The sequence below is a fragment of the Dendrobates tinctorius genome, unplaced genomic scaffold, assembly GCF_039654945.1.
Source record: "Dendrobates tinctorius isolate UK_male_01 unplaced genomic scaffold, ASM3965494v1 ptg000070l, whole genome shotgun sequence".
NCBI classification, from domain to species: Eukaryota; Metazoa; Chordata; class Amphibia; order Anura; family Dendrobatidae; genus Dendrobates; species Dendrobates tinctorius.
The window spans coordinates 22,594,643-22,609,859 of record NW_027361738.1 but is presented as its reverse complement, the minus strand read 5'-3'; the positions used below and the strand labels follow the sequence as shown (position 1 = coordinate 22,609,859).

Genomic DNA, 15,217 nt, shown 5'->3' with positions numbered 1-15,217 from the left:
CAAATCAATCAATTTTTTCAATAAAACCCAAAGAGTTCAGTTTCACTGTTCAGACCGTTTGGAATAAGGGTATCTAACATGAAAATCCAACGGGATTCAGCGAGGGACATTAATTTTATGTGGTTGCCCTTCCATGCCTGCATATGCATAAGTTCTATACCCCCAGCCACCATATTTGATACAGAACCAGCATGGTGAATTACAAAATGGCTAGACAAAGGATGTCCCATGAATTTATTTTTGATATTCTGGATATGTTCATTAATCCTGATTTTTAGTGTATGTTTTGTGCATCCTACATATATTTTCTGACAAGGGCATTTTATTATGTATATAACACTCTCTGTAGTACATGTAAGAAAATCCTCAATTGTGAACTCTTTATTGCCCTCAAAAAAGGATATTTGTTTAGAGGTGTTAGTCTGTCTGCATACACTGCAATTTCTAAAGGGAAAAAATCCTTTTAGATTTTCTGTAAAGAACGTGGAGGATATTTTAGCATAATTTACTGGTATAGTAGGAGCAATAATGCTCCCCAAATTACGTGCCTTCCTGTACACAAATCTTGGGCCATAGGGAATAAGTGGTCCCAAGATTTTGTCTTCCATTAGTAAATTCCAGTGTTTTCTGACTATCTGACTATTTTAGTTAGAATGTAAGAGTTGGAATTATACTCAAAAATAATAGGGATAAAATTCTTTTGGATTTTTTTTATATTACTATTTATATTGCTACACTCTGCAATAGGGGTTCTTGATGTTAGGCATCAGATTCCTGGCACTGCACAGCGGGAATCCAGAGCCAGACATCCTGCGGTCTCCCATTCTTCCTCGACCGCTCAGGGTGTTGCTCAGCAAATACGGCGAGCCAGGCTTGCTGCTCAGACTCGCTCTAACAGCCTGGATGTTGCTGCCACCTCTGGTGCAGCAATGGCAGCACAACCTGCTTTGCAGGGAACCGCTCCTGAGGCTAAGTCCTCATGCCGTGCTACTGGGCATGCCCGCAACTTGACCTCTCACTGGAGAGCAGGGGTCACATGCTCAGGTCCTGCGTCGGATCTGATTGGTCCTTCCCAAGCTAATGGAAAGTTCCGGAAGCGCATCGCTATAAAAAGCCCGCAGGGCGGCTCGGCGATGCGCTAGTGTAGACTTATCTTGCTATGTGTGTGAATGGTGACGGATGCATGGACTGGTGGCTGACTCATTATGAATCCCCTTCCCACGGATAATACGATTGGTGACAGAGTGTGTTCTTAGGTCAGCACCAGGTAGTGGCAAGCTACGCCACAGTGCTCCCTCGCCTACACTAGCGTCCGTCGGTGCCCGGTTCTCTGCGCCGATGCTTGCGTCTATAGTTGCCGCTGCGCTGCGTTAACAGCAGCTATTGGTGTTCGCGGCTGCGACGCCACACGCTGACTCCTGTGACGTAAACAGGGCCAGCACCTTTGCATATATTTCTGGCAAACGACTCTGTGTCTGAACAGAGCCGCTCCTAGCGTTCGGGTGACGTTAACCCGTGCGCACTACGTCACCTTCTGGTGCATCTGCCATTAACCAGCAGCGGTCTTACCAACTACCGCACGGTGGACCCCGGGCGGTGAACGCACCTCTTATTTTATATCTGGTGCGTTCCGCCGACCATAACACTTGATTTTAGAAGATGTTTTGTTGATTTTTTTCTGACAGAGTTTTTTGCTTCCTCTAAAACAGTAACATTGTAGCCTTTTTCCAAAAACTGGTCTTTCAAAATGGCTGCCTCTGTATCAAAATCTTGTATTTTTGAGCAGTTTTGGTGGATCCTCGTGAATTGACTTTCAGCCACATTTATCAGCCAGCTTGGGAGATGGCAGCTGTCTATGGGGATAAAACTGTTTCAATCTGTGGTTTTCTTGAAAGATCGTGTGTAAATTTTATCATTTTCAATAAAAACAGTAAGGTCTAAAAAATGAAGGGTACTGGAACTGACATTGGAAGTAAAATTTAAAAAACAATCATTTTTATTTAAATTGATTAAAAATTGGTCCATTTCCTTTTGACCCCCCGACCAAATAAAAATCACGTAATCTATAAAACATTGCCAGAGTACCAGGCCCGTGCGCAGCCTTCCAGTCGGATAGATTACATCTTCTTTCCACCTACCAACATACAGATTAACATAGCTTGGCGCGAACCTTGTACCCATGGCAGTGCCCCATTGCTGGGAATAGTAGTGCACCTGGTATTTAAAATAGTTATGTGTTAGAATAAAAGTCATATATTCAATTAAAAATTCTATTTGTCCTGTTGGTAATAAATAAAAAATAGGCAACTGAACTTATCGTGTTGGATCACAGTGTAAAGGGATGTAATGTCAAGGGTGCCCATAATATAGTGATCTTGCCATTCAATACCTTATATTATTTGTAAAATATCAGCACTATCTCTCAGATAAGCTGGCAAAAGTGGGACCATTTTCTGCAGATAGCAATCAACATATTTGGATAAATTTGATGTGAGGCATTGAATGCCTGAAATAATTGGTCGGCCTGGTGGATCCACTGCATTTTTATGAATCTTGGTTAAATAGTAAAACATGGCTATCCTAGGATGCTGGATGAAAATAAAATCAGCCTCATTTTTTGTTAAAATTCCACTATTAAAACCCTTATCTACAAGATTCTTTAACTCTAACAGGAAGACTTTTTGAAGACTTTAATGCCTAGAAAGACTTGAAATGTATTAACAATGAAGTGAGACAGGAATCCACTAATCATAACAGGCCGACCAATTATCATCACAGATAAGTCCTAGGGCCTCAAAGAACCTATCCACCGACATCTGTTCAGGGGCAGCAAGAAACCCAAGATTAGGGACCCTCCTTGAGTAAGGAGATAATAATCCCCATCCGCTGGGTCTCATTCCCCAATGATCGAGGTCTAACAGAAAACAATAATTTACAACTCTCTCTGAATGTAAGAAATTTATCTTTCTCGACAGAAAAGGTGTCAGGAAGCTTAACCGGGGGGTTCAGGAGAGTGCAAAGTGACGTCTACAGAATCACCAGGTCGACTAACAGCATGAGGGGTTGTTCCCTGCACGATATTAATTGTCAACTCTTTTTGTAATTGAGTATGGGACGTGGCTAGGGCTCAATGTTCCATTGATAAATAATGCATCATCTGTGTCAAACTGGACACCTGATCTACCAAGTTACGAAGCGGATCCATGACCAGAGAGAAAAAAAAAGCAAAATCCCTTTTAAAGGTATGGGTCAGTGATAATGTAATGCAGCTGCAGTATAGAGCAACCTCCACCAAGGGATGCTGGTGAGGGAAGAGTGGTTGCACACACAGCATAACAACACTGAGCAGCAGCACAAGCACCACCAGGTGGCGAAAGAGTGGTCAGATGAGCCAAGTCAGAAACAGTCAGGAAACGAAGCGCCAGAGGTCACAGCAATACACGTGGTCAAATACAAGCCAGAAGTCAGAGCAAGATGGGAGCAGATATAACTGAGACGTGAGACAGTAAAACAGGTCAGAAGACAAGTTGGGTCACATAACAAGAGGTCCAATCACAGGGAGCGAACACTAAGACAAGCGAGGTGGCAGGAAAGGGAAGTCACAGGAGCAGACAAAGTGGGCAGAGGACAAAACACGGTATCAAGGGGTCAGCTTCTCTAGCCTGGAAGCATGAACTATCACGGACGTTGGTCTACAGGCCACAGCAGACTGAAATAGCCACACTGAACCCAAAACGAGGCAGAGAAGGTTAACACCCGCATGACCAGACCAGGGAAAGAATAACAAGAAACCAACGCTGGCCTGGATCATGACAAATGCATTATCATAATTTTGCTGAACAAAAAGTGCAATAAAACATAATCAAAAAGAACGAGGTAAGTAAAAATGGTACCTCTGAAAACGTCATCTTGTCCCGCAAAAAACAAGCTGCCATACAGCTCCATCAGCAGAAAAATTAAAATGTTATAGCTCACAGAATTAAAGCAATGCAAAAATAATTATTTTTTCTATAAAATAGTTTTTATTGTTTAAAAGCGCCAAAACATAAAAAAGATATAAATGATGTATCGCTGTAATCATACTGAACCCAAAGAATAAAGCTGCCTTACCAATTTTACCATACGCGGAACGGTATAAAAAAAAGTTCCCGAATTGCTGTTTTTTGTTCATTCTGGCTCACAAAAATCGGAAGAAAAAGTGATCAAAAAATGTTATGTGCCCGAAAATGGTACCAATAGAAACGTCAGCTCGTCCCGCAAAAAAGACGCCATGACATGACTTTGTCGGCCAAAATATAAAAAATTATATCTCTCAAAATATGGTGATGAAAAAACTAGTTTTTGCAATAAAAAGCGTCTTTTAGTGTGTGACAGCTGTCAAACATAAAAACCCGATACATATCTGGTATTGCTGTAATCGCACTGAACCGAAGAATAAAGTCGCTTAATCATTTTTACTGCACGAAGAATCGCATAAAAAAAATAAAACCAATTCTTCACATACTGTTGATTTTTTCATTCTGCCTCCCAAAGATCGCAGAAAGACTCGGTTCACATATATCCTGTGCTCTGCTCTGAGTGCTTACACAAGGGGTTTCCATGTAAATCTCTGAAAAACGTGATTCAGACAGGAATCCTCAGTGGAAAATTCCCTATAATGAGGCATATAAGGCACTCTGAGTGTCGTCTGACCTGTGATCCGGCAGTGTTCATCTTTTCAGGATTGCATAAAAGTGCACCCCTGAACAGAGGCCAAACAGAGTCTAGAGTAACTCTGCTGTCTCACTATAGTGAATGGATCCATCAGGGGCTTCATCTGAATTATGTGACTCAGAGATTTAGATGGAAACCCCAAAGTAAGCGGGCATCGTAGAGCGCCGGATAACTGTGATCCCAAACGTCATGTAAAATGTTCCCAATAAAAAGCTTCCACTTAATCCACAGAAAAAAGCAAGTCACCACTCATCTGTCATCTATTAACGGAAATATAGGGGGCTTGCTTCCACGTTACTGGTGACACAAAGGCTCTGGAAAAGCAAAATGTCTCCTCTCCTGCCAAAACAAACTCAGCAAATTCTCCACTCCCAATCCAAATGCTCTCCTCCCATCTGAGCCCCAGTGCGCCAAAACAACATTTAGCGCTCATCTGTTTTGCATTTCTGTAGTGATGAGAGCCTGCCTAATTTACAGGTGCTTGTCTCCAGAAGCATGAGCAGGGCATAATGTACTGGTCACTACAATGGCAGTTTGCAATTTTAACTCAGCAACATCCACTGCTGTCTGTTTCTGGAAAACACCCATGGAGTCAAAATCGTCACTACACCTGTAGATAAATTCCCAAATGGCTACAATTTCCAAAATGGGGTCACTTTAGGGGGAATTCTGCTTTTCCAGCACTTAGGGGATCTTTATATGGAATCCACAAACTAGTCTAGGAAAATCTGCACTCCAGAAGGAAAATAGCGCTCTGTCCCTCCCGAGTCACTCCACATGGCAAAGTAGAACTGAACAGCCACATTTGGGGTATTTCTACATTCACTGATATAGCACAGAAAGAGGACTTAAAAATCCTCCAATAATAGAAAACAGCAAAAGAGCTAAAAGGTTTACCCGCCCAGGCCTCCAGACAAATGAGGATGCAGTGGACCCATAAAATTGAGATGGCAACACAGGTGCAAGAATACCGATGAAACAACCGCTCACAGCCTACCAATACATGGAGGGGGCGGTTGCCTGGTATATTAATGCACAATTTAAAAAAAAAAAGTTTTTTATTGTGCATTAATATACCAGGCAACTGCCCCCTCCATGTATTGGTGCATCCTGATAGTGCATTTGTCTGGAGGCCTGGACGGGTAAACCTTTTTGCTCTTTTGCTGTTTTCTATTTCTACATTCAGCATAAATTGTGGGACAAATTCTGATGCAATTTTTACCCCAATAATTTAAATTATTTTTTCTTCACTGCCCAATGGTATAAAAGTTTGTGACACACCTGTGGTAACCACCATGCACATCGCTCTTTGAAAATTTTGACCATTAAGCTCAATGCATCTTTGTGAGTAAAGTTTTCCTAAACTGTCTCCTGTGTACATCTGAATCTCTTCTGCCATCCCTTACACTAATGAGCAACTGTGTTCTATTTTACATTTAAAGGGAAACCAAGCCAGTGAACCAACGCAACATCCCCTTATAAGTAAAATACTTTGTTCATATTTTAGCTCCATACAAATTTTCATTGATCTTTCCACCATTTTGTGGCAATTACCTTATATATAGCAATAAAATTCATTAGATTCAAGTGAATCTTTTGAATGGAACCCATAACACTAGCACCTATATATAGAGATCGCTTAGTGAGACGGGGCCTTAAATAGTGATTGTAAATACTGTAAAAACAGTTTTAAGTGTAAGAAAAATCCCACTTTATGGGACTTACGAAGATAGACAAGTCTTGTGCACAATGATCCAATATAGAATCCAATACTGAATGAATGGAAAGCTAGTGCACATTGTTTACAGCTACTCAATTCACACAAAGGATACCGGATGTCCAATCTCAAGATGGTTGGTAAATTAATTTATCATCTCCTCTATTTATACATGTAAGTGAAAAATATTTTTTGTGGCCAAATACTTTAAAGGGGTTTTCCTCCAAACAAAATACACTTTGATCAATAGATCTTGGAAAATAAAATAAGTTTCATTCATCCGCTCAATGCCAACTTTTATTCCCCATTTACTTGCATTGGGGTCGGGTTTCAGACGAAACTCTGACTTTTTTTGCCCTAGTTGGACCAGTTCCATCTGAAACAAATTTTGTCTCATGAAACCCGATCCAACCAAAGTCGCTCAACTCTACTGTTGACCACTTGTAAACAAAAACTGGTGGAAAGTTTGCACAGGATGAGTGGGGGGAAGAAAAGGTAATACTGTTTCTTATTTAATTTTACTTTAGAAACTTGAGGACTAGTTTAAAGAACATTATAATGCTGCCTAAATTATTTTATTAAAACAAATGATAATAGAAGTACAAGATATATTTTACTAACACAGTTTCAGTGTGTAGTAGTGAATTGCTTAGGAGCTGAAAGAATTAAAAGGGACATGATTAAGAGTTATAAAAATTATTTTAAAAAGACATGTTAAGTTTATACTAAATTACCAAATAAGGAAATTCAAAAACTTACATGAAAACATTTTCAAAATATAAAAAGCAATGTGCAACAAGCCATGATCCAAATCTGAACACTGCGCAATTCAAAAGGAAGGGTATTGACTGCAATATTCCATATGTGATTCCGTGAATAAATGCCATCTTAAATAAATTCCTGAAAGAAACAAAAGGTAATTTAAAGCAAAATAAGTATTTAAAAATATACATGAACATATATACAGTATTTGAGTGATCTATTGTTAGGGCTGGCGGAATGCACCAAATAAAAAGACGGTAATAAGGTGCGTTCGCAGCCCGAGGTCCACTGTGCAGAGATGGTAAACTGCTGCCCGGTAATGGTGGACGCTATATGGTGATATAAAGGAAGAACACAAGCGGGTTAACGTCACCCGGTGTGTACAGAGTGAACTCTGTTACCTCACAGAGCCGTGCTACTGCAGAACATAGATGCTGGAGCCTATTTAAGCTCACAGAGCTCAGCAAAGGGAGTGCTCAGTAAGCGGTCACAGAACTCAGCCCCAAGGACACAGGGTCAGAGTTCCTCTAGACCTAATAAGCGTGTAAGGGGCTGACATTGCTATGGACAGCAGAGACAAGCTGCTGCTTTAAGAGACAGCACCCCCTTGGCTGATGCGATGGTAAATTCTATTCTACCCTTCAAAAGACTGCTTTGGTTTGCTCTTACAGCTATGGAAAGGGGAGGGGCTGCTTTCCCAGTGAGGGTTCGGAGCTGGGAGTCTGCATGAGACTGATGTGAGGAGAAAAGCGTGCAGCTTAGAACTGACTGAACTTGTGGGATTTTTTATACCCTTCTGGGGATAACGAAGGTGTCTTTCCTGTGTTGCTGTGAGGAGCCACGAAGATCTACAAGGAAGGAATTCAGAAGGGGGAGTTCACCGTTTCTAGGAACAGGCTCGGGATCTTCACACAAGGACACGACCACGATGCACAGAGCTTCCAGGGAGGACTTTGCATCATCTTGCAGAGAACTGCAGGGGGCCCCAAGGAAGGAACTGAGACACCAACTTCACAGTGAGTGTTAACCCCGTGTGCGCACATGTTTAGGGCTTAGGATAGGCAGCAATAGACAGAGCACGGTAGCCATGCAGCCGAAGTAGCAGTGGCCAGTTAGGCTATAGTTAGATTAGCAGCATACTGTACTTTATTGTATTCTTCTGCCTTTTGACAAAAATACACCGATATGTAACAGTTGGTGCACCGTGCCATTTGTACAGCCCAGTTAGAAAATATCACTTTTGTAAATTGTTTTATGTCATTGCATACCCCTGTTTACACTTTCCTAACACTGGATTCCTTGCCTGTAAATAAATTAACCCTTTGTTGTTTGCACCTCATCTTGCGTACTGTAGTCTCCCTGCATTGTGGTGGTCCCCCGGCCATTGCTTCAAGTGGCTGTTATGCCGCGCTCACCCCGACGTCACTCCCTCCGGTACGGCGGTGCCTCAGGGGTCCCCGTCGGGTGTGCACGCGCAGCTCTCTTCCCCGGGTCTCCTCCTCCGTGTCATGTTTGCGCTTGCGCGCTCCTGTGAGTGCTGTATAGGACTCGGTCCTCTCTATGGCATTGGAGGACCTGACCCAGAACCACTAGTGGTCATGTGCTTTCTGGCCAGGTCCTGACCCGGAACCAGTAGTAGTCATGTGCTATATCAGACGACCTCCCCCTAGGGGAGGTGCCTGATTATTGTTGTGCTTCCTGGCTGGGTCAGCTGTGTCCCAGCCTGGCTGTGCGCTGTTCTCAGGTCCTCTGCTCTGTCTACTATTCTGTGGTGCTCCTAGCACTTGCTCTGAACCCTTGCTGCTTCATGCTCAGACGTGCCTTCTGGCACATCCTCTCATATCCTGTCCCTTGTTTCTCGTTCAGTCGTGCCTCCTGGCCTTCACTCTATTCCTGTGTTCTGTTACACCTCCTGGCACGACTGCTGCCTCATTCTGTACTGTGTCGTGCTCCTTGCACGCGTCCTGCTTTGTCTACCTCCGGATGTGTTACTCGCTACTCGCCTTAAGTGCCCACGTGTACCCGCCTTGCACTATCCCGTATTCAGCACACTCCCGTGTACTCTCCTGTGTTCCCAAGTATCCTGCACCCTCCAGTCACACAGTCTCGTATCTCCTGTGAGCCGGCCGCCTGGTGCCAGCAGTCGTGGTATCGTATCCCCTGGGGCTTGCTCCTGACACTCCCTGTATAGGGGGTGGTCCTCACTAGGCTAGCTCGCCCTGGGAGGGTTGGTGCCGCGACCCAGAGGGTCCACTCCAGGAGTCGCTAACACTCTAACACTCTAACAGTATAATCAGGCCATGGACCCCGCTGGTACTGCGGCTTCCGTCCAAAAGGAGCTGACGTTCCTCCGGGAAAACCAGATTAGGATTATGGCATTTCTCAAGTCCATGGAGTCCGGTTTATCTGCCTCTCAGTCCTCTGAGCCTGGGAATGCTGCCCAGCTGGCGAGTCTCCAGCAGGAACTTGCGCAGCAACGCGACTCCCAGGCTCAGATTCTCAACAATATAGCGTCGGTAGATAATCGGCTCCTTTCCATACAATCTGCCCAGGCCATGCTTCCACACTCGCTTCCGTGCCTATGTAAGCCACCCCGGTATAGTGGTGACCCTGTGTTGTGTCGCGGATTCTTGAACCAGTGTCGTTTGCATTTTGAGTTTTTGCCGCAGCATTACCCCACCGATCGTGCTAAAATAGCATTTATTGTTTCTCACTTAGAGGGTAAGGCACTTGCGTGGTGAATCCTCTTTGGGAGCGTAATGACCCGCTCGTCGCTCAGCTTTCCATATTTTTGGACACTTTCCGTAAGGTGTTCGACGAGCCGGGTCGCCTTGCTTCCACCACCGAGTCCCTCTTTAATCTTCGTCAAGGTTCTCTGTCGGTTGGACAATACGCAGTATGTTTTCGCACTTTGTCCTCTGAGCTAGGTTGGAATAATGATGCCCTTGTAGGGGCCTTTTGGCGTGGTCTGTCCGGTCGGATCAAAGACGAACTGGCGGGCCGAGATACCCCTACCAATTTGGAGGATCTTATCTCTCTCGCGACACGCATTGATTTGCGCTTCCAGGAGCGCACCCGCGAGTCAGCCAGAGAGAGAGGGTCCTCTCGCCTCTCTTCGTCCACTCGCAGTTTTTCTCAGCTGTTACCCGAGTTATCTGCGGCAGATCCGGAACCTGAGCCTATGCAGGTGGATCGCCTCCAGATAGCTCAACGGCGTCATGTGAAAAGGCAGGCACAGGGGCTCTGTTTCTATTGTGGGGATGCCTCCCACTTTCTACGCTCATGTCCCAAGAGACCGGGGAAGTCCCTCCGCCTGGGACTGTTAAGTGAAGTCTCCTCAAGTGTATGTGATTCTTCTCTACCCTTGACCATGCCTGTCTCCCTGAATTTTGGTTTCGAGACTTTTACTGTGAAAGCTATTGTGGACTCTGGCGCAGTGGGTAACTTTATTAGTCTTGAGGCAGTTAAGAAGTTTTGCATTCCTGTCAAATCCCTGGAGTCTCCTAGGTCAGTAGTTCCGGTCGACGATAAGCCCTTGCAGGACACCGTTAACCAGGTCACTGAGGAAGTTGAGTTGCAGATTGGCACATGTCATCGGGAGCGGATCTCCTTCTACGTATTGCCGACTTCGCCTCATACCCTTCTTCTTGGCCTTCCTTGGTTACGTATTCATGGGCCGACCCTGGACTGGCAATCTGGTGATATACTCCATTGGGGACCGTCCTGTCAAAAGAGTTGCCTGTTGTTCATTCATCCGAAGAACCCTGCTTGCTCATCTTCAACGGTTAGAGGTCCGCCGTCCACTATCCCGTCTGTGACTTGTGACATTGTCGAGAGGGAGGCTGAGAGTCAGTCTCCACATCCGTCAAGCATCCCGTCTGTGACTGGTGACATTGTCGAGAGGGAGGCTGAGAGTCAGTCTCCACATCCGTCAAGCATCCTGTCTGTGACTTGTGACATTGTCAAGAAGGAGGCTGAGAGTCAGTCTCCACATCCTTCAAGCAACCGGTCTGTGACTTCTGACATTATCAACAGGGGGGCTGAGAGTCAGTCCCCACCTCCGTCAAGTGACCGTCCCAAGGTAATTACCGTGGCTTCCGTCAAGTTGACGCCCCAGCGTCCAGGGGAGACCTTTGTGTCTAAAGGTAACCGTTAAGGTGTGTTATCCTGGGGACATTCTTCTTCGGCTGCCGGTCATGTTGGTGCCAAGAGGACACTCTCCCGTTTATCCCACGATTACTGGTGGCCATCTATTGCTCAGGACGTCAAAGACTTCGTGGCTGCTTGCCCATCGTGTGCCAAGAAGAGACTTCCCAAGCAACCATCCTCCGACAGCTCGCCTCCTAAGGATGAATTGACTTCCAATGACTGCACCACCGCTTCGGCCTCCAAGCATGTCAGTGTGCCTCTGCCGGTTCAACCTGTCTCGGGGATACCTGCCTCCGACTCTCTGTCCGTGGAGTTCTCCAGGGTATGGCAGGAGACCGAATTTTCTCGTATTGAGACTCTGGATCTCATTGGTCCTCATGCAGTTAGGAAGTGTCTGGATCCCGCTCCTAGTGTCAAGGTGCTATTTTCCAGTTCTAGAGAGAGGGGGCTTAAAGGAGGGGGTACTGTTATGCCGCGCTCACCAGGAGGCGGGGCTTCGGCCCCGACGTCACTCCCTCCGGTACGGCGGTCCCTCAGGGGTCCCCGTCGGGTGTGCACGCACAGCTCTCTTCCCCGGGTCTCCTCCTCCGTGTTACGTTTGCGCTTGCGCGCTCCTGTCAGTGCTGTATAGGACTCGGTCCTCTCTATGGCATTGGAGGACCTGACCCGGAACCACTAGTGGTCATGTGCTTTCTGGCCAGGTCCTGACCCGGAACCAGTAGTAGTCATGTGCTATATCAGACGACCTCCTCCTAGGGGAGGTGCCTGATTATTGTTGTGCTTCCTGGCTGGGTCAGCTGTGTCCCAGCCTGGCTGTGCGCTGTTCTCAGGTCCTCTGCTCTGTCTACTATTCTGTGGTGCTCCTAGCACTTGCTCTGAACCCTTGTTGCTTCATGCTCAGACGTGCCTTCTGGCACATCCTTTCGTATCCTGTCCCTTGTTTCTCGTTCAGTCGTGCCTCCTGGCCTTCACTCTATTCCTGTGTTCTGTTACACCTCCTGGCACGACTGCTGCCTCATTCTGTACTGTGTCGTGCTCCTTGCACGCGTCCTGCTTTGTCTACCTCCGGATGTGTTACTCGCTACTCGCCTTAAGTGCCCACGTGTACCCGCCTTGCACTATCCCGTATTCAGCACACTCCCGTGTACTCTCCTGTGTTCCCAAGTATCCTGCACCCTCCAGTCACACAGTCTCGTATCTCCTGTGAGCCGGCCGCCTGGTGCCAGCAGTCGTGGTATTGTATCCCCTGGGGCTTGCTCCTGACACTCCCTGTATAGGGGGTGGTACTCACTAGGCTAGCTCGCCCTGGGAGGGTTGGTGCCGCGACCCAGAGGGTCCACTCCAGGAGTCGCTAACACTCTAACACTCTAACAGTGGCGCTGCGAGCAGTGTGGCTATCACCAAGATGCAGGCAGAAGGTGGCAACGACGAGAATGCTAGTGTTATTGGGGATCCTGTGGGCATTGGTGGAACCCCTGCAAGGACTCTCCCTATGGGCACAATATTTAGTGTGCTTCCAAAATTTGATGGCAATAATATGCCCCTGTCTGATTGGGTGTCCCGGCTGCAAAGCACCCTGAAGATTTATACCATCAGCACAGACCTTGAAGTGGATGTTTTGTTGACTGCCTTGGAGGGAGAGGCCCGTAAAAATGTCTGTCTACAGCCGGAACTCACCCATAGTACCCTGAAGGAGCTAGTGAAATTCCTGGAAGAGATCTATGGCGAGACTGCTAGCGCGGGACACCTCCACACCAAATTTTTCTCTAGGCTGCAGCGGGAAGAAGAAGGGATCTCCCAGTATGCGACAGCACTGCAAGAAGTGTTGGCAGAAGTGCAAAGGAAAGAGATGGATGGGCTCAGTGGCATGGGCTACAAAGGCCGGATACTCCGGGAACAATTCATTCTGCGACTGCACAACACATCCTTGAGGAGAGCACTGTTAGAACTGGTCTGTGTAGATACGACTCTTTCATGCTGTCAAATCCTGGCAGAAGCAGTGGCCCGAAGCAAGGAAGACAGTTACGCATCTGGTATGATGCGTGTCCAGGGTGCCAATACCAGAGGAGACCCAAATCATCAGGAGGCACTGGTCCAGGTAGTGCACGACTTGCAGCAGTCTCTTGTCAGTATGCAAGATAAATTAACCCAGATAGAGCAAAGAATGGGAGAACAACAGTCTGACTCAACGCACTCATATAACCATCCTTCGGCCTGAGCTTTAAGGGGTCAGTGGGTGCAAGCTCCCCCCTGCCAGGCATCAGAGGCACGAAGACAGGCTCGGGGTGCCCCTCGGCGAAGAAGAGGCATCCAATGCTGGGAATATGGTGGACAAGGGCACCTTGCCACGGACTGCTGGAATTATGCTCAAAGCCAGCCACAGCCGCCGTTAAGCTACCAACCCCCGCAGTAACGCGGCACTCTGTGGGGAAAGCAAGAAGAGAGGCTGCTCCTTATCATAATGAACACTTATTTGCTGAGAGTCCCATCCTGCGTGCTGAATTTGAGAGCGTTCCAGTGGATTGCTTCATAGACAACAAGTAACAACGATGCCAGAATCATATTTCAAACAACATTTTCAAGCCCTGGCTAAGCAAGAGAAGGAGACATCGATCCGGTTGTTTTCTGCCAATCAACAGCCAATCCCGGTCACAGGGGTCGTGTGGATGAATATTCGAATCTGTGGGCAAGAAGTAGGAAAGAAAGGGATCCTGCTAGTCCTTGAGCCAATCAAATAAGATGCATCTGTAGTACTGGGAATGAATATCCTATGAGAACTCGATCAGATAATGTTCACCAAACAGGGGCCCAGTTATTGAAAGAAGGCTGCCACCCACAAACCTACTCAAGAAGCCCTTCAGCGATTGAGCCGTGTCTGTGGGATGCAGAGAGTGTGCCTTCTTGTCAGGTGGTAGGGGTCATCAGGGCCCCTGGGAATCCTGCCTCCCGAGCGAGAAAGTATGTTACACCTTCCAGTGGGGACTCATCACAACCTTTGATGGGATGGAGGTAATAGTTCAGCCTGTGGTTGGCAGAGGAGCGGACCAAGAAGTCATGATAGCTCGTACGATAGCTGTGGTCCAGCAAGGACACATCCCCATAAGAGCTTTGAACGTGGGCCCCGGGAAAGTCACCTTGCCCTGGGGGACAGATCTGGCCCAAGTGTACCTACACAAGGGCGAAGTGGTGAGTCAGAAAGAGATGTCTTTATCACCGATCGAAGGTGTGGGGTAGACCCTGGCAGTCGCTGCGGGGCCCGAAGAGAAGCCATCCCCAGAGTGGAATGGGCGGATCATCCTTGACAAAATGGAAGTGGATGTTAAGGCTCTTGGCCCTGAGCGTGTGCGGGCAATAGAAGCTATGCTGTGGGAAAATCAGGCCGCATTCGCCCATCACGTCGAAGATTTTGGCTGTACCGAAGCGATCACATACGAGATACCAACCGGGGACGCTCGTCCAATTCGAGAACGATACCGGCAAATCCCACCCAAGATGTACCAAGAGGTGAAGACATTATTGAGGCAGATGCTGGATTCAAGAGTCGTGCAGAGTAGTCAGAGCCCTTGGGCGGCACCGCTGGTGCTCGTCAAGAAGGATGGGACCATCCAGTTCTGTGTAGATTACAGGAAACTCAATGCCTGCACTGTGCGAGATTCATATCCGTTACCCCACATCGAAGAATCCTTGACAGCGTTGGGGAAAGCCAAGTACTTCTCCACCTTGGATCTAGCAAATGGATACTGGCAAGTGGCTGTGGCCGATAAAGACAAGGAAAAAACTGCCTTCATCCTCCCTATGGGATTGTTCGAGTTTAACCGGATGCCCTTCGGGTTCTCCAATGCTCCGGGCACGTTTCAATGTCTGATGGAAAAGTGT

General features: G+C 46.8%; 1 protein-coding gene across 4 annotated transcripts in view; it reads right to left on the bottom strand.

Annotated features, from left to right (window-relative positions):
* LOC141095454 (ATP-dependent translocase ABCB1-like) overlaps positions 1-15,217 on the bottom strand; it is a 485,663-nt gene that overhangs the window by 39,565 nt on the left and 430,881 nt on the right. For all 4 annotated transcript variants that reach the window (XM_073581458.1, XM_073581459.1, XM_073581460.1 and 1 more), the window contains one exon: positions 7,190-7,330. In XM_073581458.1, coding sequence (XP_073437559.1) covers positions 7,190-7,330 — 141 coding nt within the window. The remainder of the gene's footprint in view (positions 1-7,189; positions 7,331-15,217) is intronic.